We start from the raw sequence: 25,275 nt of genomic DNA, 5'->3' as shown, positions 1-25,275 counted from the left end.
GAATCTAATTTTAAATGATAAACTTGATTTTTAGGGAAATCAATCCGACCCACTTCATCAATAAATGTATTTTCATCATCGGTATTCAAGCACAAATTCAAGCAAAATGTGAACTAGCGCTAGTGAAATTATTAATCAAGATTCTGCGGCCATTCCTGAGTAAATATGCTATATTTTACCAATATTAAATATCTACAGTTATAAAGTAACCGTTATAGACAACGTTTACATTACGGTATCCAGCTGTTCAGTTTCCTCCGCTTAAGTGCGAGACGAAGAAAACAAAATCCCAACCTACATGTACGCAGTATTTCTCCTTGCGATAACAAAAACAAATAATATATGTGATACACGATAGTCACCCAACATTCACCTTATTGGTAATAAATATCATAGCTTCCATACTAGAACGAATTTTCAGGGAAAAGGACCACGATCTTTTGACAAGTCTACTGTACTGAGGCAAGCCAAGGATTTATAACTAGCAGACACATGTTTTATGCATCAAAGTTTTCATTGCAATGAATGTTAATAATACAGAAACGGACAACTTACGCTTACTCAATGATTTATATTTCTTATCAATACACTTGGACAGAAAAATCGAGTACTCCGCATGAAAATCGTCTTTGTGTGATGATCAGGAACGCGTGCAGTAATGTAAGGGAGGTCACTGTAAGTAACTAAATGAAAAATAAGTTAAAGTATCATCACCGTATAGTAATGACACCGGAACTAGGTACCCCCATAAGCGAGAGTGAGAAAATCTGAATTTGAACAGAGGTTAGGTCGTCGCTTTTATCTGAATTTTGAGATGTTGTTTTTATACTGACGTTTGGTACACGTGTTTCCGAATATATCAGCCACACAATGATATATAAATGATTTTCAAAAAGGGTCAACTTGAAGAAGAACAACTTGACAGATGTTAACATACCACCATACCAAGAAAGGTCTGGTATAAATCGCATGTCGTTAGAACATCGCCCATAAATACATGATTTAGTAATACATTACTCCATTATGATATGTAAGGGTAGATTCCCAAGAAAATTACTTCTCAGCCCCAACTATTTATGTTATAGTAGCAATGTAAAACGAGGTGTACGTCGTATAGTGACCTCGATATCGGTAAAATTTTTCATAAAGATAATAAATGAGGTGTTACATAGTATAGATAATAATTATTTGATCTGTTACTACTACAGTATAAGTATTCAGTCAAGATGACAATATAAACGACAGTCGAATATAGAACCAAATTTTCCGAGCATACAACATCTATAGAAGGATATGTCGCCATCTCTGGATGGTAAAGAATTGTTGAGAAACTTGACAATTGCTAGCTTAAACATATTTTATTGTCAATTTAAAAGACACAGGGATCAGGCAAAATGTATTTCAATTTTGAAAAACCGTCTCGTAACATTTAATGACTAAACAGAGACGATAGAACATAGGCAATATTAATAACATTACATGTAGAATTTACATTTTGATAAAACCAAAATCTTTCGCTGGACTTTATAAATTGATGCACGTGTATGAAATACTTCAGTCTATAAGATCAACATATAGCTCGTTGCCACTTAGTGAAACTTTATTTGTAATATTACACAATTTTGTACGTTTACTTAACAGCTACTGGCAACCATTTTTCCATATCACAACCATTCTGTTGATATATATTTTTTATGCATTATTTTACCCCTCTTACGACCTACGCATACCACAGATATATGTTTTCGTTCTGTTGACATGGACAAGTCATAGTTTATAAACAGTTATCAATGAAATATAATTAGATGGGCAATTCTTTGGAGTTTCACATGTATGAGTTTTTAATCATTTTTATTAAGTTACATTACAGGTGCATTTAAATGGACAATTTAGTGAGGCGAACTCTTTTACATAATCACGAAACAAAGTATGGCATAAATCTATTTCTCTACATTATTATGCAACATACGAGAAATATTGCCAAAACATTGTGATTAATATTGTTTTCTGATCTATGCTGTGTATGACAGGTTTCTGTGTGTACAATTATTTTTATTAGTAACCAGTGAACATACAAACTATTAACTGTTCTTTATTTTTGGTAATGAAAAAACCCCACTAATTAACCGAAATAGGATGAAACATTATACAGTTGTTTCATGCCTTTTCAGCCAACAGTCAAAACTCTTTCCCGAAGTGTTGGGACCAACCCGATGAACTGTTTCCCGAGGCCGGATGTTTTGTTACCTGAACCGCAATCTTAAACTTATCACTGAGCTTCTTTTGAGAAAGACTTTCGCTGAAAGAATACCGGTGTTTATGACGCTATCATTTAATTGTGACGTCAACAATAAACGCATACAAACGTTCCGCCCCCGTCAACAGTCAAATTATTGACCGGTCAATAGGTGAAATTACTTCATTTACATTTATATAGAGAGCCAGGTAACACAATAAAATGTTCCTCGTTGTTTTACATATATTACCTACCTACAGACCTCACAGTGGCAAATATGAGGACTAAGATAAAGAAAGTACATTCTCTGTTTTGACGGTTTCTGCTCTTCGCCATATTTATATTTGCTATGGACCCAATCGCTACAAGGAAGTACTTTTTTGTTTCCATATATTGGTACGGGACAAAGAGATGAATCATTGGTAAGAGCTGTGTCTGGTGGTTATACATTAAAAGTGTGTAGATTATATATATAGGTATATTCCTGCAGGTCACTGCGGAAGGCCTTAATCTAGTCTGCATGTATGCTTACACTGCTTAATCTTTTTGACATTGAAGGTCGTGGTGTTTTCTACAGAGTACAATCATGGTCAGCCATTCTCATTAGACCGTCTTTGTATATAATAAGTACATAAAAAAAAACAAGACAAATGACACTATTCAAACTTCATAATGTGTAGGAGCGTGTCAGAATGACTTGTTCATAGTGTTGAATATTGGGTCCTTGTCCCTCTTTGTAAAACCGTTGGTTTATCACGCAGTAGATCCAGGTTCGATTGCCAAACGGATTTTGTTGAATCTGTTTACATTGTTATCCCCAGTAAAGTTTTGTCGTTGGGAGAATAATACACATTCCTGTATCTCTTTCTTATTGCATAACAACCATTTCATACACGTTGGGAGGTTCTACGTCACCGCGGTCAATAGTCGTATACCCAGTGTCAAGGCCGGACTGGTCTGCAAGAAAACCATGCAAAAAGGTTCAGATAATTGGGTTAAATCACAGGTGATGAATGCCCGTTAAATTCAGGCTCAATTTACGCTCACTACAGCATACATGTACATTGCATGTTCACACAGAAAAAAAAAATTGTAAAAGAAGTTATTTTTTTTCAAAATTACAAGGGAATCCGTTTTAAATTATGTATATATTTAATATGTTACAGAATTTTGTAATCACTTATTAAACATGGTTTTATCATCTAGAGTTAGTGCAAACAATGCTGGTTCGTTTTGCCTACCTGTAGTTTTATTGGGCGATTTCTTTTCTTTGTCCTTGTGTCTGTCAAGAGGAAGAGAGGTTTTCTATATATAGATGTACACGAGTTTATCAATATCAACATGTTGGTTTTTTTTATGGAGGTATACAGGAGTCTATGTCTCACATATTAACTAAACGGAAAACGTAATAAAAAATTATGTAAGATTTTTCAGCAAATATCTCTACTTACTTCTACATATTAATATCAATATTACCACAAATTGGTTTAAATGAGACGCTTAAATGTTGTAAAAATACTATAAACAAAATAACCAAAATATAATATGATAAATGTATATCATGTCTATCATTCTTGGTTGATATGTGGGTAATATATTACAGGTATGTAAAACATTGAATGAAAGCGCATGTTACTATTCATAAACAATGATATGAGTAAATATGTGATATATAGGAATTCAATACAAAAGGAACTTTCCTTAACTTCGGTAATGCTTGGATATGGGGACTTTTAAGTTCAAGAACTTGAACTTACACTAGTAATGGAAGGACTTTGGGAAATTGATTTTGTTAATATCCTTCATAGACAAAACAAATACCACCATAAACCGAAGTTAAATATTTACCGAAGCCAACAGATACAAATAATTGCGGCGATCAATGCAGAGACGAGTAGTCCACAGACAACAGCTAGCACGGCTATTATAATGACGTTAGAATCAACTGTAATACAGCAAATGTGTGATTTAAAATTAAATATATAGTATGTTATTATCTAAAATAAAGGAAAATAATATAAGAACTATTTGGATTCGACAAACGAATGCAAACGAATTCGAATAATTAAGCACTCATACAGTTTTTGATGCATAACTGATCTATGTATCTGTAATGTAGAATATGCAATATGAATACATCACCGCCGCCCAAGTCTTTTTTCATTCCGACGTTTTCATGCAATTTTAAAACTACGATATCATGCCATTTTGAAATTAGTTCGAAAAATTGACTTCGCGTAAATTCTCCACACATGAAAAATTCGTGATATTTTCAACGCAAGTCCTGTTATTTACATAATTTATGGTAACATCAGCCTAGTTTCTGAAAAAAAATCCATCTGCCTTGTTACAAATGTTGACAATAAATATAACATATAGAAATCTACAAATTTATCTTCCCTTGGTAAAACAGTGTCCATCTTCCTTGTTACAGATGTTGTCAGTTACTATAGACATCCACACATGTACCTACCCTGGGTTAGACAGCGTCCATCTTCCTTGTTACAGATGTTGTCAGTAACTGTAAACATCCACACATGTACCTTCCCTGGGTTAGACATTGTCAATCTTCCTTGTTACAGTTAGTGTCAGTAACTATAAACATCCACACATATACCTTCCCTGGGTTAGACATTGTCCATCTTCCTTGTTACAGATGTTGTCAGTAACTATAGACATCCACACATGTAACCTTCCCTGGGTTAGACATTGTCCATCTTCCTTGTTACAGTTAGTGTCAGTAACTATAAACATCCACACAATACCTTCCTGGGTTAGACATTGTCCATCTTCCTTGTTACAGTTAGTGTCAGTAACTATAAACATCCACACATATACCTCCCTGGGTTAGACATTGTCCATCTTTCTTGTTACAGATGTTGTCAGTAAATATAGACATCCACACATGTACCTACCCTGGGTTAGACAGTGTCCGTCTTCTTTGCTACAGATGTTGTCAGTAACTATAGACATCCACACATGTATCTACCCAGGGTTAGACATTGTCCATCTTCCTTGTTACAGATGTTGTCAGTAACTATAGACATCCACACATGTACCTACCCTGGGTTAGACAGTGTCCGTCTTCTTTGTTACAGATGTTGTCAGTAACTATAGACATCCACACATGTACTTATCCTGGGTTAGAAGTGTCCATCTTCCTTGGTACATACGTTGACAGTAACTATAGACATCCACACATGTACCTACCCTGGGTTAGACAGCGTCCATCTTCCTTGTTACAAATGCTATCAGTAACTTTAGACATCCACACATGTACCTACCCTGGGTTAGACAGTGTCCATCTTCCTTGTTACAGATGTTATCAGTAACTATAGACATCCACACATGTACCTACCCTGAGTTAGACATTGTCCATCTTCCTTGTTACAGATGTTATCAGTAACTATAGACATCCACACATGTACCTACCCTGAGTTAGACATTGTCCATCTTCCTTGTTACAGATGTTGTCAGTACAAGAGTCCGGACAATCAGCCCCACACACTACTCCATACTTGCCAGGATAGCAATCTATATAAAAATAACGTCTTTGCATTGGATTTATAATTAGTAAATTGTATCAAATACATTTTCAGCTTGTATTGCATTGTAAATACATAACTCTTTCAATCGTTTATCATATTGCAGAAAACTATATTGAATTCAGCTATTGTAAGCAAGTGTATACATCGGCTTGGTTACCGAGAATGTGATAACTCAGACATTTGTTTTTGTATGAATACTAATTACCTAAGCACTGGCCTGTCTGTTGACCACACACAAAGTCTTTACACGTCACGGGACATGTGGAGGTACATGCAGAACCATATCTCCCAGTTGTACACCCTACAGAGACAAGATAACAGATTAAATATGTTTCAGGAAGAAATCATTTGTGTTTCATCCAATGTTAACGTATTCGTTTTTAATAGTATAAGCTCATGTACATGTAGTCTTGTTCGAAAAAAATTGTATGAATATGAAATGAAGAGATAGAACGACAACTCTGTTACAACAGAGTTTTCGTTCTAGAACGAAATGTTAACACGGCTAAATAAACCTATCAACCCGCTTATATTCGCGATTTGGGTAATAAGGAAACTAACCGATATATTTTGCTGAAATTTTGAATTTAAGTTAATCTCAGCGTGATCTATCGATTGAATTAATCGTGTCAGCTTTGAAAATTCATTGAAGGTGATTATTTTTAGGTCAAACAGGCAAAAATCGGCATTTTGACCACTGGTTTCTGTTTAATTCGTCCAAGTGAAATAATTAAAAAAAACTTAACAATCTGAGACTCTACATATAAATAGTCCTTTTAATTATGAACAAAACGGTATTTCTGATTTTCGGAAATGTTACATACAACGACCCCAATACAGTCTTGAATAATGGTGGTGTTTCGCAGGTTCTCGGTAAATTTCCACAAAAGACGAGATATCTAGGGGTCCCAGGCGCCTTCCTTCCTTCCTTCGGAGCTATTCTGAACGATTGGACCGGCAAATGTACCATTTAAAAATGAGTGTTATTTATGAAATGTTCTGTAGAATTAACTAAAAATCATAAAATGCGTAACTAAGTTATGCACTAATCATCACATTTATGTTACAAAATGCGCCCAAAAAGTGCAACAGTGAAATGGAGCTGATTGCACTGTATCGAATGCACAAAATCATGGCGCAGACTATCGCGCCCCCTGTGAGGAATGTGTATTGTTTGTATCCGGTTGAGTAAAAACGTTGAAGCCGCCTTGATGTTCAAGTTAAATCCGGCATTATCAGGTAAGTAATTGTTCATTTTAATTGTTATAGACATCAATGTCGTTATCGGTGGATATTAGTATCATCAGATATATTTGATTGTTTTTGTAGGCCTGCAAATATATCGTTAGGTAGCCTGTTACTGTTTACAATCTGTTTATGATCATCATCGCGAGTGACTGTCTGATAACAGATCTAGAACCATGCATGCATTCTAAATCGTGGCTTAACAGCACGTAAACTGACATTTGTACTGCCTTTGAGGCAGATGTTGTTGGAATATATGTATCTCTTAATATATTATTTGATCATATGATTAAATTGCTAGTAGTTAAACCATAAAGTAATGCACATGCCACATGTCGTTTCGTTAGTACGTAGGCTCACATGTAACGTAGCTTCGTTACATGTCATTTCGGTACAGGCGGAAGTCTTTTCGGTATGATAAAGTGAACATGGCGAAATGACTTTGAGAAGGTACCGAAACGACTTTAAGTAATCTGAATATTAGACAACTAAAGAAAACAAACCAGAAAAAATGGTAACAATGTAGTTTGACAATGGATATGATCAACATTATTACATGTTGATACATGTACATTTGTATGCACTGCAGTTTTACATGACACATAATAATTGCTTAAGCTTAAGTTACTGTACAGACTTGGTGGGTGAGGTCAATAATGTTAACAATGAAAATTCATTTCACAATTTTGCTGTGTTGTTTATAGTGATAGTCAACTACTGTGTAATAATTAGGATGCCGACAGAAATCTTCAGATTGACCCGCGTTGTGAAAATTAGCATACCCCGGTAAATGTATAATATCACACTTACCCATTTAGCAATGTTTAATAATATACGGTCATGTCATAAATTTTGTAAGACGAACACTATTGTGGAGTCGTAGATATTAATGATGACTGTGATGTTGTATGATTATCTCGGTTGAATTCAAGCCTGATTTCGCCACTCTTACATAAAACAGAATTGAAAGTAATCCTAATTTTGACCCAGAGCTTAAGCCCTGGCTATTCTCTCAAGTCTAGAATTAAATCAACAATGTTCAAGAAAATTTGTAAGATTTTTCCTTGTAAAGGAAGTTGTTGATATCTTCTTGGTGCCCCTGTACTCTGATCTGGTGGTCATTTAATACATTTATTGAGGTCAAGGTGCGCTTTAAACTAAGCACCATGGATGCCCTTTTTTCCTGTCAGAATTACTGAAGTTTTGACTATGTTTTGATTAATACTAGTTATGTGATAAAAAGAATCTTACACTCATGGCTACATCATTTGAAATTTAAACTTAAATTGATAAAATTTGATATACCACGAGCCTTTAAGGATATTTTGACATTTTATTTCCAAGATAACAACAGTTTTTCTGTTTTTTTTTTAATATCATACAGTATCTAGGTAAAAGGAGACCTAGTTATAACACTCACTATACAGTAGTGAATGTCAAACTTGTAACAGCCTCATCAGTTTTAAGCATTTTAGAAACCAGATAAATTTTGAATTTGAGAAATGTTTTCAATTTTTTTCTAAATCAAAAACAAAATTTAAAAAAAAATTAATAAATTGAAAGCTATTTCGGTTAAGGTATAGACTTTTAAATACATGTATATGATTTGCTTGCTCTTGACATTTTTTTCATCTGTAATGAATAACACTTGGAAACAGTAACTATTTTAAATACTAGTACCTACATGTATATACAAAAAAATGTGTGTATATATATATAGGTAATCTTCCTCAATATAAAAAATAAATATGCTGTGTTATCTATTCATGTAAATGATTAATAAAACAAAAGAGAAGCATGAAAGGTATACCAGGTAATTCATTTCTGCGTATGTATAAAAGCTACAAATAGATCCTTAATGTGATGATTTATTTAACTGATTTTCATATCCTGCAACAGTATCAAGGATTTAAAATAATTTAATTACCTGGTACCATTATGTGTTCCAATTCGGATGTAGAACAGGGTTCTCTTTTTTATTAGTTTAACGTCCTATTAACAGCCAGGGTCATTTAAGGATGTGCCAGGTTTGATGGTGGAGGAAAGCCAGAGAACCCGGAGAAAATCAACGACCAGCTGTCAGTACATGGCAAATTCTCGGATTCGAACTTGTGACCCAGAGGAGGACGGCTTGTGGTAATATGTCAGGACATCTTTACCACTCGGCCACCGTGGCCCCACGAATAGAGTTCTCATTAAAGGTCTCATAAATGTTATGATAATTAGAAAGATTGGCACCTTATATAACCCATTACCCTAATTGCCCAACATGAAATTCCAATTAGCATTATACATTTCCAAGGCATTTCTTGATTAAAGCATATCATATTGTTAAATATCTTATGTAAGTATGATCAGATGCATGTATACCATCAAGGTTTGAAAATGACAACTGACTTAAAAGGGTACGTGGGTTTTGAATTAAAAACTTTATATTCTTTAAATATTCACATTAACAGTTTTCATTGTATTGGATAAAGGGAGGTAATTGGCTTATTTGTTTATTTTTTAAGGTATCTTTTCTAGCAAAATGCTCAATATCACTAAAAGAATTTGCGAAAACAGAGAAATGTATGTTTTGTTATGGATTGAGTATTCGGTCAGACCAATATTGTCTATATTATGACAATTTTTTATCTACATGAGGAAAAACAGTTTCTTATTGATAAAAAGGGGGTAGCAGAGACTTTTACATGATTATTCGTTATATACATGTATAAGTACATGATATTTTTCAAATCTTTGATGCCATGTCATTATGAAATGATATAGTTCAAATTAAATGAATTCTGGTTATTTTAACTTGATTATAGCAGTTGTTTTATTTTGTTTTTTTTTCTCTGTAAAAAACTGTTTAACATTTCTTGTTCTCTAAAATGTATGTATTTGTAAGAGAATGAGTGTCCAGCTAGGCGATATTGTCTATTATTACCAATTTTTTATTTATTTTTCGGTAAAATGGGGGTAGCTAGCAGAGACTTTTACATGATTATTCATGAAAATGCATATATATTCCAGGCAGCAATAGCAATTATAATGACTTCTTGCTTAATTGTATGTCATAGGGACAATTATAAAATGCCACATTCAAGTTTTAAGTCTCCCTTTATTTAAGAAATCCCTTAAAAAAGAGCAGAGTAATAGCCTAATCCTTCTCCATACGCCAGGGGTTATTATCACTGACATAATATCTACCCCTGCACTATTTCATAATTAACTGATCGCCAGATGTCAATTAAACCGCTTTGTGTGTTCCGACATTTAATAGAAACACAAGTGTTTGCGGGTAGAGGCGTGGCTATATAACACCTGGCAAATTGGTCAATGAAACTGCAGGCAACAGAGGACACAGGTAATTAGATCATTTAACGTACATCAAAGGAATTGTATAATGTGGTTCACTGTACATATGTGTTGGTTTGAAGTTGGGTGCCACTTTCTCTGTTCTCTTGAAAGGAAGTCTATGCAGGACTCAGTTTTGAGGTCACCTGAGATGAAGTCTCCAGTGACCTAATCTAATTTTGCAGAGACCTTTCATTGCCAAAGGTCAATCAAATTTTGAATTATATGGTCTCCTAGGGACCTGAGGGTTGGGGCCAAAAGGGGTCAATTAGGCTAAAACTTCAACAATCTTCTTCTAAAATTCCGGAAATAGTGGAATCAAATACTCTTCACAGATGGATTCACGTTTCCCCCTGGGGAGGGGTCAAGTTTACTATAATTTATAGGTAAAACACATTTTTGAGCATTATTTGGTCATTTGGGATAGAAAATGAGTCAAATGTTGTCAGAAATATCAGTATGAGATGGCCATTGAATCCTATTAACAAATTTTCTATGACTGACCCCCAGGGACCTGAGGGGTGGGGCTAAAAGGGGTCAAATAGGATAGGCTAAAACTTCAAAAACCTTCTTCTAAAATTCTGGAAATGGTAGAATCAAATACTCTTCATAGATGGTAAGGTCTTCAGATCCTTCACAAAAAATTTGAATTATCTATGACCCTGGAGTCTCATGTTTCCCCTTGGGGAGGGAGTCAAGTTAACTATAGTTTTTATAGGGAAAACACATTTTTGAACATTATTTGGTCATTTGTAATAGAAAATGAGTCAAATGTTGTCGGAATTATCAATATGATATGGCCATTGAATCCTATTAAATAATTTCCATGACTGACCCACAGTGGCCTTAGGAGTGGGTCCAAAAGAGGTTTCTTTTATTTCATAAATGCTATTTAAAGATTTGAATCAACTTTGCAATGTTCTGTATCAGCACTCAGGTGACCGTCAAGGCCTCTTGGGCCTCTTGATTTCTTTTGAACTGCCTCCAATTTTACTATGAGATATTAGTCCATAGGTGGATATTACATGAGTGATAGTAACCCCTGGAGTATTTAGGATGCAGCCAAAAATGATTTCTGCAGGCCTGTGATTGGTCAGTTTTTTTCTTCTGAAGTGGTTCCAATTTTACTATGAGATAGTCAAGGGGTGGATATTACGTCAGTGATAGTAACCCCTGGAGTATTTAGGATGCAGCCAAAAATAATTCTGCAAGACTGTGATTGGTCAGTTTTTTCTTCTGAAGTGGTTCCAATTTTACTATGAGATAGTCAAGGGGTGGATATTACGTCAGTGATAGTAACCCATGGAGTATTGAGGATGTATAGCTGAAAAGGATTTTTCATTTTTTATATTACCTTCCTTTGTTGGTGTTTTTATAGAAAATCAATTAAAATGTATCTTTCAGGTTAAAGAGACAATTCAGTCTAAAGAACATTAAAAATTGTACACATATCGGAACAAACCCAGTTCTAATGGAAATTAGGCCAGTCGGTTTTACTGTGATATGCCTGAAAAGCCCATGGTGGTGACATGTGTGTAAAATGTTCAAACTCGCTCGCTGCCCGCCATTACACACTGTGGTCGAACTTCTTGTATGCCGAACCCTGTCCCTTGCTCGTAGAATAATGCAACTTTTGTCTAAAACTGCTCAGATCGCTCTGACAGTAGTGTGTTTACCTTATTAGGTGAATTGTCTTGCCTAAAAAATCATTTTATCACCTTCTCAGTGGTTATGTAGTTCATTTGTTTAACGTGCATGACTTTGGCTCGGGTATGGGTACTGCGTCCATATTGTACCTGCTTAATCGTATTGATCAACGATTTGATATTTCAGCGATATTAATTAAAATACTTAACAATGTCGTGGATTTGGTCAATGTTTTACGTTATATGTTTCATAAGAAATGTAGAACAATACGTTTATGCTATATTTTGCTTCTTGGTTATGTAAAAGAGTTAGCCTCCTGAATTGTCTCTTTAACTGCTAGTATATATTTTATAATGAACTACCAAGGTTTGATTTTTTTAAATAAATAACCTTGATCTTTATTCAAGGTCACACAGGTCAAATAGACTAAAATCCTGATATGACTTCAAACTCTGGTATATTTTCCATAACCTAATGAAATTGGTCCCTTTTAAGAATAACAACAAGAGTTAGCTCCCATTTCTCTTCTCTTCATTTCATCTGCGACACTCCTTCAGGTGTCGCCCAACTAGTATATAACGTAAAAAAAATCATATATTAGGATTGCAAGGCGTATTTTATTCTATTATTGATTTAATTTCAAAAGCGAATAGAAAATGTAGAAAACAAGTTAACATGTTATAGGAGTAATTAAAAATTAGTATAAAATGATGATGTGATTTAATTTGCATTGTAAAACGGAGTCAATTAAGATAATTCAAATGATGTTGTTATCAACGAAATCGAAAACAAGCTCATGAAAAATTATTTATCTTACCAATACATGAAGCGTTGTCTCTTGTACATCCGTCTCGACAGTAACCAGGACAGTCCCGGTCACAGCTAGCGCCATATTTTCCAAGAGAACACTCTAAAGAGGAGACGAAAAAGCGTTGGATATCCAAATAAGTATTTTTAGATGAATATCAATTCCTATTTTCAATTTTCGAGTAGAGGTGTACGAAACTAAAGGGGATATTGTTATGTTACATACCAGTACAATACCCAGCGTCTTTGACACACAGCCGGTCCTTACAGTTCACAGAACAGTCTTGTTCACATATATTGCCGAACTTTCCCGTAACGCATTCTGAAAAAAATAACATCATAATATTTGCGTGTCAATTAAAAACATTGAAAATTTTTACGCAAACATTCATTCGGATAAATATTTCCTCTACAATATTTACACTGTAGAATATATTTACTCGTGTGTGCATATCGCCTACGCGATGATATTAATCAGTTAAATAGTATCCCATAAAGAATATGATTTAACAACGACACGTCTCATAGCTAGCGTCATTAACAGGGAGAGAATATATAAACAGTTAAAAATGGACTCATTAAAAGTAATGTGAATATCCAATTATGTATCATTTACCAAAATTGTTACACAAAGGGAACATAATCTATAAAACGTATTATACAAAAAGTCTCCTCTTCTAAGTTGTTTGCCACGTAGCTTTTCACGAGAAAACAATTTTGCATCTTTAATCTTCCAGTCATTGTCTTTTGCCTACGTAAACATGGTATTTACCGGTAAATTCTGGATCTATATCTATTGGATACCCTACCTATACAGTGTCCAGTGGTCTTGGTGCACACTCTATCCTTACAGTTAACTGAACAAGCCTGGCCACACGAGCTGCCGTACGTCCCGGCAACGCATTCTTAAAACATAAAATCTAGGCACATTTCTTGCGACAGATTCTTACAAAGTAAATCAAATCATGTAACATTTCCGGCGACACATTCTTTAAACATAAATCAAATCTAAGTCAAATTTCTGGCGACACATTCTTTCAACATAAACCAAATCAAAGTCAAATTCCCCGCGACACATTCTTTCAACATTCACCAAACCTAAATCAAATTTCCGGCGAAATATTCTTTCAAAATAAACCAAATCTAAGTCAAATTCTCGGTGACACATCCTTAAAACTTATACTAAATCAAAGTCTTATTTCAGCCAACGTATTCTTAAAACATAAACAAAATCTACACCAAATTCTCGAGGATACATTCTTCAAATCTAAACCAAATTGAAGCAAAACATTTACTAATTGAAAAAAAAATAAAAAAAAAAAAATAAAGGAGTCACCAAATAATAAACATGTTGTTGTTGATTGAATATTCCCAATACCGTATTGCCGGTTATTTTCGAGTTGATAGTTTTCTCGCGGTACAATCGCGAAAATATCATTTGGGAAATATTGTGAAATTATACACTTACAGAGTCAGATCTCAAAAAATGACATACGGAAATAACATTAAAATACGATATTGTTTTTAAAATTAACAATAACGGGTTTAATGGTGATTTAAACCAATACCAGATAATATTGGACAATAATATTATTATATCAGTTATTTGTTACTTACCAGAACAGTATCCAGTGTTTCTGTCACATATCGGATCTTTACAGTTACCAGAACAGTCCATGTCACATGTAACGCCATATTTTCCGTTAACACAATCTGTAAACAAATCCATGTTCATATCTATGTAATATCGAAGCATAAACACTTTTGTTGAGTTGAACACTATTGTTTGTTGTAAGAAGTTTGCCACGCATGTAATAAATGACTTCAAGTGATGTATACAAACAATATGTAACTCGGTGTTTTATTTGATTCAGTTTGGATGACATTAGGATTAGAAATATAAAATAATATCATACATGATCATATGATATGGATGGCGTCGATAGAAGCAAACATTTGCTTAATATGTAATGGTATGGTATCGTTATTGGATTGATTTATTCATTTTGATAATTTTCAAACACAAATCTTACATGTATCTATTGGGTTTTGCCTGATATATCTCTCTTTTTTAATACACATAATTCCGATTTCCGCATTCGAATATTTTTCGTTTTTCTTTTTAAAGATTTTAACAATTGAATGTATTACAGGACTTCGAATATTAGCACTTTCTCCATGCAACATAGATTATGGATATAAGACCTATACGCGGATTCACACAGTTTGCAAACATTGTTTTTTTGTTTTCTTACATCGATGAAATATAACAAATAGTGACAACAATGGTTAAATGAATGCCTTTATTATATATCATGATAGAACGATAATTGTTTAAACTACAAGGAGATGTGGGTCATGATGATTATATAGGACGTAAATCGATATTAGCAAGATGACGTTATTTATCAATAACTAGTAAGAGTGTAAATAAACTCACCGTAACACTGCCCGGTATCTTTGATACACCCGCTACTATTACAGTTAACAGAACAGGTCTGCTCACAGGTGTCGCCGAACTTTCCAGGGATGCAGTCTGCATAAAACCAGAAAGACGAAATCACTTACGATACAAACTCTCAGGATGATCTACGTTAGTCACATTAATGACCAATAATTCAATTTTGCTTGTAACAAGCATTATCATTGGCTTAAATTTTTTCATTATCCGTCTATAAAGGAAAAAAGTCGCTTATGATTGGCTGATATAACTGATATAACGGCGTATTGATTGCATAGAAAAAAGAGTCCCAAAATTAATTCCTAATTTTGAATAGATATTCTTAAATAAATTGAGTTATAAGGATAAATTTGAATATATTTGTTATGTTAAGAAGATATAACACAAAAATCTGAGTGTACTTTAAATCAACTGCTTCATTTAGAGTACACTCAGATATTTGTGTTACATGTATCTCTCCATAACATAAAGATAATGCTGTCAAAAAAGCATAGAGAATGTTTACGCAAACATTCATTCGGATAAATATTACCTCCCCAATATTTACACTGTAGAATATTTCTTTTTCATGCTTGCATATCGCCTTCGCGATGATATTAATCAGTTAAATAGTATCCCATAAAGAATATGATTTAACAACGACACGTCTCATAGCTAACGTCATTAAAAGGGAGATAATATATAAACAGCTACGAATGGACTCATTAAAAGCAACGTGAATATCCAATTATTTATCTTATGCCAAAACTGTTATAACCAAATACGTATGATATAAAACGTTTCCTCTTCTAAGTTGTCGGCCACCTAGCTTTTCACGAAAAAAACAATTTGCATCTTTAATCTTTCAGTCATTGTCTTTTGGCTACGTAAACTCGGTAATTACCGGTAAATTATTGATGTATATTTATTGGATACCCTACCTATACAGTGTCCAGTGCTCTTGGTGCACACTCTATCCTTACAGTGTACTGAACAAGCCTGGCCACACGCGCTGCCGTACGTCCCGGCAACGCATACTTAAAACATAAACAAAATCTAGTCAAATTCCCGGCGACACATTCTTAAAATGTAAACCAAATCCAAGTCGAATTCCCGGCGACACATTCTTAAAACATAAATCAAATCTATTCAAATTCCTGGCGACACATTCTTAAAATCTAAACCAAATCCAAGTAGAATACCCGACGACACATTCTTAAAATATAAATCAAATCTAGTCAAATTCCCGGCGACACATTCTTAAAATCTAAGCCATATCTAGTCATATTCCCGGCAATGCATTCTTAAAATATAAACCAAATCTAAGTGAAAGTACTAACTTATTGAAAATATAAGGAAATGGGAGTCATCAAATAATAAAAATGTTGTTGTTGATTGAACGTTCACAATGCAATACTGCCGGTTATGTTCGCGTTTATATTTTTTTGGGATTTCACGGTACATTTCTACAATTGCGGAAATATGATTTGCGATATACATTGTATTGTGAAATTATACACTTACAGTCATATCTCAAACAAATTGACATGCGCAAATAACCGTCTAAACGCTCATGATTCCAATTAAAATATGCTTAAAATACAATACAGTTTTTAATATTAACAAGAACGGGCTTTATGTGATTTAAAGGCATAGCAGATATTATTGGACAATAGTATTATTATATCAGTTATTTGTTACTTACCAGAACAGTACCCAGTTTTTCTGTCACATATCGGATCTTTACAGTTACCAGAACAGTCCGTGTCACATGTAACACCATACTTTCCGTCAACACAATCTGTAAACAAATCCATGTTCATATCTATGTATTATCGAAACATAAACACCTTTGTTGAGTTGAACACTATGGTTTATTGTAAGAACTTTGCTACCCATATAATAAGTGACTTCAAGTGAAGTATACAAACAATATATAACTCGCCATCTTAATTGATTTAGTATCAATGACATGAGGATTAGAAATATAAAATAATATCATACATGATCATATGATATGGATGGCGTCGATAGAAGCAAACATTTGCTTAATATGTAATGGTATGGTATCGTTATTGGATTGATTTATTCATTTTGATAATTTTCAAACACAAATCTTACATGTATCTATTAGATTTTGCCTGATATATCTCTCTTTTTTTAATACACATAATTCCGATTTCCGCATTCGAATATTTTTCGTTTTCTTTAAAGATTTTAACAATTGAATATATTACAGGACTTCGAATATTAGCACTTTCTCCATGCAACATAGATTATGGATATAAGACCTATACGCGGATTCACACAGTTTGCAAACATTGTTTTTTTGTTTTCTTACATCGATGAAATATAACAAATAGTGACATCAATGGTTAAATGAATGCCTTTATTATATATCATGATAGAACGATCATTGTTTAAATCACAAGGAGATGTGGGTCATGATGATTATATAGGACGTAAATCGATATTAGCAAGATGACGTTATTTATGCATAACTAGTAAGAGTGTAAATAAACTCACCGTAACACTGCCCGGTGTCTTTGATACACTCGCTACTATTACAGTTAACAGAACAGGTCTGCTCACAGGTGTCGCCGAACTTTCCAGGGATGCAGTCTGCATAAAACCAGAAAGACGAAATCACTTACGATACAAACTATCAGGATGATCTACGTTAGTCACATTAATGACCAATAATTCAATTTGCTTGTAACAAGCATTTTCATTGGCTTAAAAATTTTCATTATCAGTCTATAAAGGAAAAAAGTCGCTTATGATTGGCTGATATAACGGCGTATTGATTGCATAGAAAAAAGAGTCCCTAAATTAATTCCTAATTTTGAATGGATATTCTTAAGTAAATTGAGTTATAAGGATAAATTTGAATATATTTGTTATGTTAAGAAGATATAACACAAAAATCTGAGTGTACTTTAAATCAACTGCTTCATTTAGAGTACACTCAGATATTTGTGTTACATGTATCTCTCCATAACATAAAGATAATGCTGTCAAAAAAGCATAGAGAATGTTTACGCAAACATTCATTCGGATAAATATTACCTCCCCAATATTTACACTGTAGAATATTTCTTTTTCATGCTTGCATATCGCCTTCGCGATGATATTAATCAGTTAAATAGTATCCCATAAAGAATATGATTTAACAACGACACGTCTCATAGCGAACGTCATTAAAAGGGAGATAATATATAAACAGCTACGAATGGACTCATTAAAAGCAACGTGAATATCCAATTATTTATCTTATGCCAAAACTGTTATAACCAAATACGTATGATATAAAACGTTTCCTCTTCTAAGTTGTCGGCCACCTAGCTTTTCACGAAAAAAACAATTTGCATCTTTAATCTTTCAGTCATTGTCTTTTGGCTACGTAAACTCGGTAATTACCGGTAAATTATTGATGTATATTTATTGGATACCCTACCTATACAGTGTCCAGTGCTCTTGGTGCACACTCTATCCTTACAGTGTATTGAACAAGCCTGGCCACACGCGCTGCCGTACGTCCCGGCAACGCATACTTAAAACAAAAACAAAATCTAGTCAAATTCCCGGCGACACATTCTTAAAATGTAAACCAAATCAAAGTCGAATTCCCGGCGACACATTCTTAAAACATAAATCAAATCTATTCAAATTCCTGGCGACACATTCTTAAAATCTAAACCAAATCCAAGTAGAATACCCGACGACACATTCTTAAAATATAAATCAAATCTAGTCAAATTCCCGGCGACACATTCTTAAAATCTAAGCCATATCTAGTCATATTCCCGGCAATGCATTCTTAAAATATAAACCAAATCTAAGTGAAAGTACTAACTTATTAAAAATATAAGGAAATGGGAGTCATCAAATAATAAAAATGTTGTTGTTGATTGAACGTTCACAATGCAATACTGCCGGTTATGTTCGCGTTTATATTTTTTGGGATTTCACGGTACATTTCTACAATTGCGGAAATATGATTTGCGATATACATTGTATTGTGAAATTATACACTTACAGTCATATCTCAAACAAATTGACATGCGCAAATAACCGTCTAAACGCTCATGATTCCAATTAAAATATGCTTAAAATACAATACAGTTTTTAATATTAACAAGAACGGGCTTTATGTGATTTAAAGGCATAACATATATTATTGGACAATAGTATTATTATATCAGTTATTTTTTACTTACCAGAACAGTACCCAGTGTTTCTGTCACATATCGGATCTTTACAGTTACCAGAACAGTCCGTGTTACATGTAACACCATACTTTCCGTCAACACAATCTGTAAACAAATCCATGTTCATATCTATGTTTTATCGAAACATAAACACCTTTGTTGAGTTGAACACTATGGTTTATTGTAAGAACTTTGCTACCCATATAATAAGTGACTTTAAGTGAAGTATACAAACAATATATAACTCGCCATCTTAATTGATTTAGTATCAATGCCATGAGGATTAGAAATATAAAATAATATCATACATGATCATATGATATGGATGGCGTCGATAGAAGCAAACATTTGCTTAATATGCAATGGTATGGAATCGTTATTGGATTGATTTATTTATTTTGATAATTTTCAAACACAAATCTTACATGTATCTATTAGATTTTGCCTGATATATCTCTCTTTTTTTAATACACATAATTCCGATTTCCGCAATCGAATATTTTTCGTTTTTTTTTAAAGATTTTAACAATTGAATATATTACAGGACTTCGAATATAAGCACTTTCTCCATGCAACATAGATTATTGATATAAGACCTAAACGTGGATTCACACAGTTTGCAAACATTTTTTTTCTTACATCGATGAAATATAACAAATAGTGAAATCAAAGGTTAAATGAATGCCTTTATTATATATCATGATATAACGACAATTGTTCAAACTACATGTACAAGGAGTTGTGAATCATGATGATTATATAGGACGTAAATCGATATTAGCAAGATGACGTGATTTATGCATAACAGTTAAGCATTTAAATAAACTCACCGTAACACTGCCCGGTATCTTTGATACACCCGCTACTATTACAGTTAACAGAACAGGTCTGCTCACAGGTGTCGCCGAACTTTCCAGGGATGCAGTCTGCATCAAACCAGAAAGACGAAATCATCTACGTTAGTCACATTAATGACCAATAATTCAATTTTGCTTGTAACAAGCATTTCCATTGGCTTAAAAATGTCCATTATCAGTCTATAAAGGAAAAAGGTCGCTTCTGATTGGCTCATATAACGGCGTATTGATTTAATAGAAGAATAGGGTCAAAAAAATAATTCCTAATTTTGTATAGATAATCTTTAGTAAATTGAGTTATGAGAATAAATTTGAATATGTTTTTGTGTTATGGAGATATGACACAAACTAATCATAAACCGCTTTATTGAGAATACACTCAGATTTTTATGTTAACATAATAATAATGCTGTCAATAAGAAATATTGAGAATTTTTTACGCAAACATTCATTTGGATAAATATTTCCTCCCCAGTATTTACACTGTAGAATATATTTATTCAAAGGGAACATAATCCATAATACGTATAATATAAAACGGGTCGGTCCTCTTCTAAGTTGTCGGCCACGTAGCTTTTTACGAAAAAACAATTTGAATCCTTAATCATTTGGCTACATAAACTCGGTAATTTTCGGTATTCTTGATCCATATTTATTGAATACCCTCTATTCTTACAGTGTATTGAACAAGCCTGGCAACACGAGCTGCCGTACGTCCCGGCAACGCATTCTTAAAACATTAACAAAATCTAGTCGAATTCACGGCGACACATTCTTAAAATCTAAACCATATCTAGTCATATCCTCGGCAACTCATTCTTAAAATATAAACCAAATCTAAGAGAAAGTACTAACTTTTAAAAAAAAAATTTTAAAGGAGTCACCAAATAATAAAGATGCTGTTGTTGATTGAACGTGCACAATGTCATACTGCCGGTTATGTTCGCGTTGATATTTTTTTGCGATTTCGCGGTACATTTCTACAATTGCGAAACTATGATTTGTGAAATATTGTGAAATTTTGCACTTACAGTCAGATCTCAAAAAATTGACATGCGCAAATAACCGTCTATACGCTCATGATTCCAATACAAATACGCTTAGAACACAATACAGTTTGTAAAATTAGAAGGTACTGGCTTGATGGTGATTTACAGGAATAGCAGATATTATTGGACAATATTATTATAATATCATTTATTTGTTACTTACCAGAACAGTATCCAGTGTGTCTGTCACATATCGGATCTTTACAGTTACCAGAACAGTCCATGCCACATGTAACGCCATACTTTCCGTCAACACAATCTGTACACAAATCCATGTTCATATCTATGTATTATCGAAACATAAAAACTTTTGTTGAGTTGAACACTATTGTTTCTTATAAGAATTTTGCCGCGCATATTATAAATTATTTCAAGAGATGTATACAAACAATATGTACGGCGGCGTATTAGGGCCACTGCAAAATTTTATTTATCTTGTACGTACAAGTTAGTATCTTGTACGCACAAGTTAGTATCTTGTACGTACATCTTAGTATCTTGTACGCACAAGTTAGTATCTTGTACGTACAAATTAGTATCTTGTACGTACAAGTTACTATCTTGTACGTACAACTTAGTACCTTGTACGTACAAGTTAGTATCTTGTACGTACAAGATAGTATCTTGTACGTACAAGATAGTATCTTGTACGTACAAGTTTGTATCTTGTACGTACAAGTTAGTATCTTGTACGTACAAGATAGTATCTTGTACGTACAAGTTTGTATCTTGTACGTACAACTTAGTATCTTGTACGTACAAGATAGTATCTTGTACGTACAAGTTAATATTCTTGTACGTACAAGTTAATATCTTGTACGTACAAGTTAATATCTTGTACGTGCAAGTTACTATCTTGTACGTACAAGTTACTATATTGTACGTACAAGTTACTATCTTGTACGTACAAGTTACTATCTTGTACGTACAAGATAGTATAATGTTGAAACTCTCGGTATTAAAGGCTGTGACTGATTTACTGTCACAATGGCATCGCAGGAAGCTATACGTATATTACGTACCCTTTGTTTAAGCTAAATGGAAAAACGAATACCTTGCGACATTTTGTGGAGGTGTGATGCTGTGATATGTTTCCGAACATATACATGTAAATGTTTTTAACAGAGTATTAACTATGATCATTATTTGGACAATAATTGATGTGTGTATATATGTCTAATAAACACAAAAGCATATATGAAATAATTTGTTTTGCTTTTGTTGTCATTGCAATCAGTAACTCGTTCGAATTAGGGCATAATGCCTAGGATTTTTTTTCGGAGGCAGTTAGATATTTTAAATACTACTATTCCGAAGTAAAATAAATGCTTCAACATTTCCAATAATGGCACCAGTGTGAAGTATTTAACTTTAATTACTGAAGAAAATTACGAATTTGTTTTCTCCTCTTTTTAATAGATAAAACTTATCATTCATCGGAGATGTATCATATCCATTTTATCACTAAATATATCTTATCTATAAAACAAGCGACTATACAGTTTCCTCGAAAGGAACTATACAGTGTCAGTTTCATAATAATGCAAGTGACTATACAGTTTCAACTCATAATCCGGCAATTTCAAATTACGATTGTGAAAAAGATATTGTCCTCATTAATATATATCTATATTTTTAATATTGTCAAATAAGTTAATAAACTTGTAAACGTGCTTGAAGGAAAGCAAAGTAGACAGACTATCTTTAATAACGAAAAAATATCAGGCGGGTGACTCAATTCTGCGGTGATGAACAGCAGTTCAACTCAACTTACAAGGTACTAAGTTGTACGTACAAAATACTATCTTGTACGTACAAGATACTAAGTTGTACGTACAAGATACTATCTTGTACGTACAATATACTATCTTGTACGTACAAGATACTAAGTTGCACGTACACGATAATAACTTGCACGTACAAGATACTAACTTGTTCGTACATTTAAGATACTAACTTGTACGTACAATATACTATCTTGTACGTACAAGATACTAAGTTGAACGTACACGATACTATCTTGTACGTACATGATACTAAGTTGTACGTACAAGATAATAACTTGTACGTACAAGATAGTATCTTGTACGTACAAGATACTAATTTGTACGTACAAGATACTATCTTGTACGTACAAGATAATAACTTGTACGTACACGATAAATTAAATTATAAAGTGGCCCTAATACGCCGCCGTAAATATGTAACTCGCTGTCTTAATTGATTTAGTGTGGATGACATTAGGATTAGAAAATAATATAAAATAATATCATACATGATCATATGATATGGATGGCGTGTATATATTAAGGTTTTGCCTAATAAATCTCCCCTTTTTGAAATTCATATATTTCCGATTTCCATAATATAATATTTTTTCTTTAAAGATTTTAACATTTGAATATATTACAGTACTTCGGATAATTTGTCTATGTCAAATAGATTATTGATATAGGCCCTACTAGGCGGATTCACACAGTTTGCAAACAATATTGTTTTCATACATCGATGGAATTTAAAAACGAAAAGTGACAGCAATTGTTAAATGAATGCTTATATTATATATATTATGATAGTATGACATTTCCTTAAACTACAAGAAATTGTGAATCATGATGATGATAATGGACGTAAACAGCTATTGACAAGACGACGTTATTTATGCTCTTGTTTATATTACATGTTTAGCTTTCTCCCTGAGACAAATGTCAAAGACACCAACCGAGACAATGCCTTATGTTTTTACTACACAGTCAGTTTTTTCAATCTGTGGAGCAGGTGTTCTCACCCACGTCGCCATAACGTCAAGGACCATAATGTGAAAAGGATATGGATCCTCAGTTTGCATCAAATCGAATCCAGTATATGAATTTAGTACACCAAAAGATGAAATATATAATCTGAGGGGTAAGTTAGTCTGAATGTACATTGCTTTTACATCGGTATTAAAACGGTTTTAATGACAGCTGAAGTTGAGACCTGCACGCAAATGCGCCTTGTATACACAAATATTTATCAAGTGTTTGTGTAATCCTTATATTTAAACCTAAAGACGTGAATTGATTTTTCCCTCTCACAAGCAGGAAGTTAACACCATCCATCCAAACATCACCTCATTTCCTACGCTGTTACATGCAACAAGGTAAACTTTTAATACGGTAGTCTTTCGCAATACATATATTAAATGCTACTTACAAAGACATGAGCCTGTTTTCGGATTACAGTTCCCACCGTAACAGGTGGCCGGACATACTTGATTACAGTCACCGTCACCGTAACTCCCTACTGGACAGCCTAGTAAAGCCAGGTGAAATCATTATTAATTGAATACTCTTAATTCTCGTTTAAATCTTTGACGCGAAGTATGCAGCGACAAAAGTGCAAAGAAATATTATTCAATTTTATGTACTTTGTATATCTGTCAAATAAAGCACTATATTTATATTTATACATATGACTGTATAACTGACATCCAAAACATGGTCATTATGACGACACTAATGTTGACGTGGTGACGTCAACTCATTACCGTCAAAATGGCTGTTCCATCTTGTGGATGGAATCGTCGTTGAAAAACGGTTTTCCTAGTTTAGTTTAAACAATGTTAATGCAGAAACCCTAAATGAGTTGATAATGTAAATATAAGTATTAAACTATCTCCCGGTGGGCATCTATGGTCTATATAGTAGCCAGAGCTTTGTAGACAATCATCTCATAATGCACGATTGTCTGCATAGCTCTGTCATCTATATAGACCATAAATGCCATAGGAAGATAGTTTATTGCTTAAATATCCATCCAGTATTCCATATTAACAATGTAAAGAAAAGATGCCCGATCTTCACCATATACAGTTTGCAGTCAATATTTCGTGTAACCGCCTATTCCGTTTG

At 33.5% G+C, this 25,275-nt stretch overlaps 2 protein-coding genes across 11 annotated transcripts in view; both read right to left on the bottom strand.

Moving 5' to 3' along the window:
• Positions 1–24,723, bottom strand: part of LOC138325026 (cell death abnormality protein 1-like) — a 314,573-nt gene extending 289,850 nt beyond the window's left edge. For 6 of the 10 annotated variants that reach the window (XM_069270370.1, XM_069270375.1, XM_069270374.1 and 3 more), the window contains exons 1-10: positions 24,578–24,722; positions 21,546–21,641; positions 20,307–20,402; positions 19,486–19,581; positions 18,723–18,818; positions 17,792–17,887; positions 16,971–17,066; positions 16,207–16,302; positions 15,266–15,361; positions 14,443–14,538 (exon numbers count right to left, since the gene is read on the bottom strand). In XM_069270370.1, coding sequence (XP_069126471.1) covers positions 14,443–14,538; positions 15,266–15,361; positions 16,207–16,302; positions 16,971–17,066; positions 17,792–17,887; positions 18,723–18,818; positions 19,486–19,581; positions 20,307–20,402; positions 21,546–21,606 — 829 coding nt within the window. In that variant the 5' untranslated portion in view covers positions 21,607–21,641; positions 24,578–24,722. Of the gene's footprint in view, positions 1–14,442; positions 14,539–15,265; positions 15,362–16,206; positions 16,303–16,970; positions 17,067–17,791; positions 17,888–18,722; positions 18,819–19,485; positions 19,582–20,306; positions 20,403–21,545; positions 21,642–24,577 lie in introns of all 10 variants that reach the window. The other 4 variants (XM_069270380.1, XM_069270377.1, XM_069270371.1 and 1 more) reach the window with 3 other exon arrangements.
• On the bottom strand, positions 1,284–13,731 carry LOC138325034 (scavenger receptor class F member 1-like; the record flags this gene model as incomplete). The annotated part of the gene is made up of 8 exons (XM_069270391.1): positions 1,284–3,193; positions 3,478–3,518; positions 4,085–4,181; positions 5,669–5,770; positions 5,990–6,085; positions 12,836–12,928; positions 13,052–13,147; positions 13,635–13,731. Coding segments are annotated over 8 exons (711 nt in total), but the record flags the coding sequence as incomplete, so codon positions are not given.
• Positions 24,724–25,275: the final 552 nt, after the last annotated feature.

Source organism: Argopecten irradians, chromosome 6, assembly GCF_041381155.1.
Source record: "Argopecten irradians isolate NY chromosome 6, Ai_NY, whole genome shotgun sequence".
Classification (NCBI taxonomy): domain Eukaryota; kingdom Metazoa; phylum Mollusca; class Bivalvia; order Pectinida; family Pectinidae; genus Argopecten; species Argopecten irradians.
Note: the sequence above shows the minus strand (reverse complement) of the source record. Positions and strands in the feature narration are given on the sequence as shown.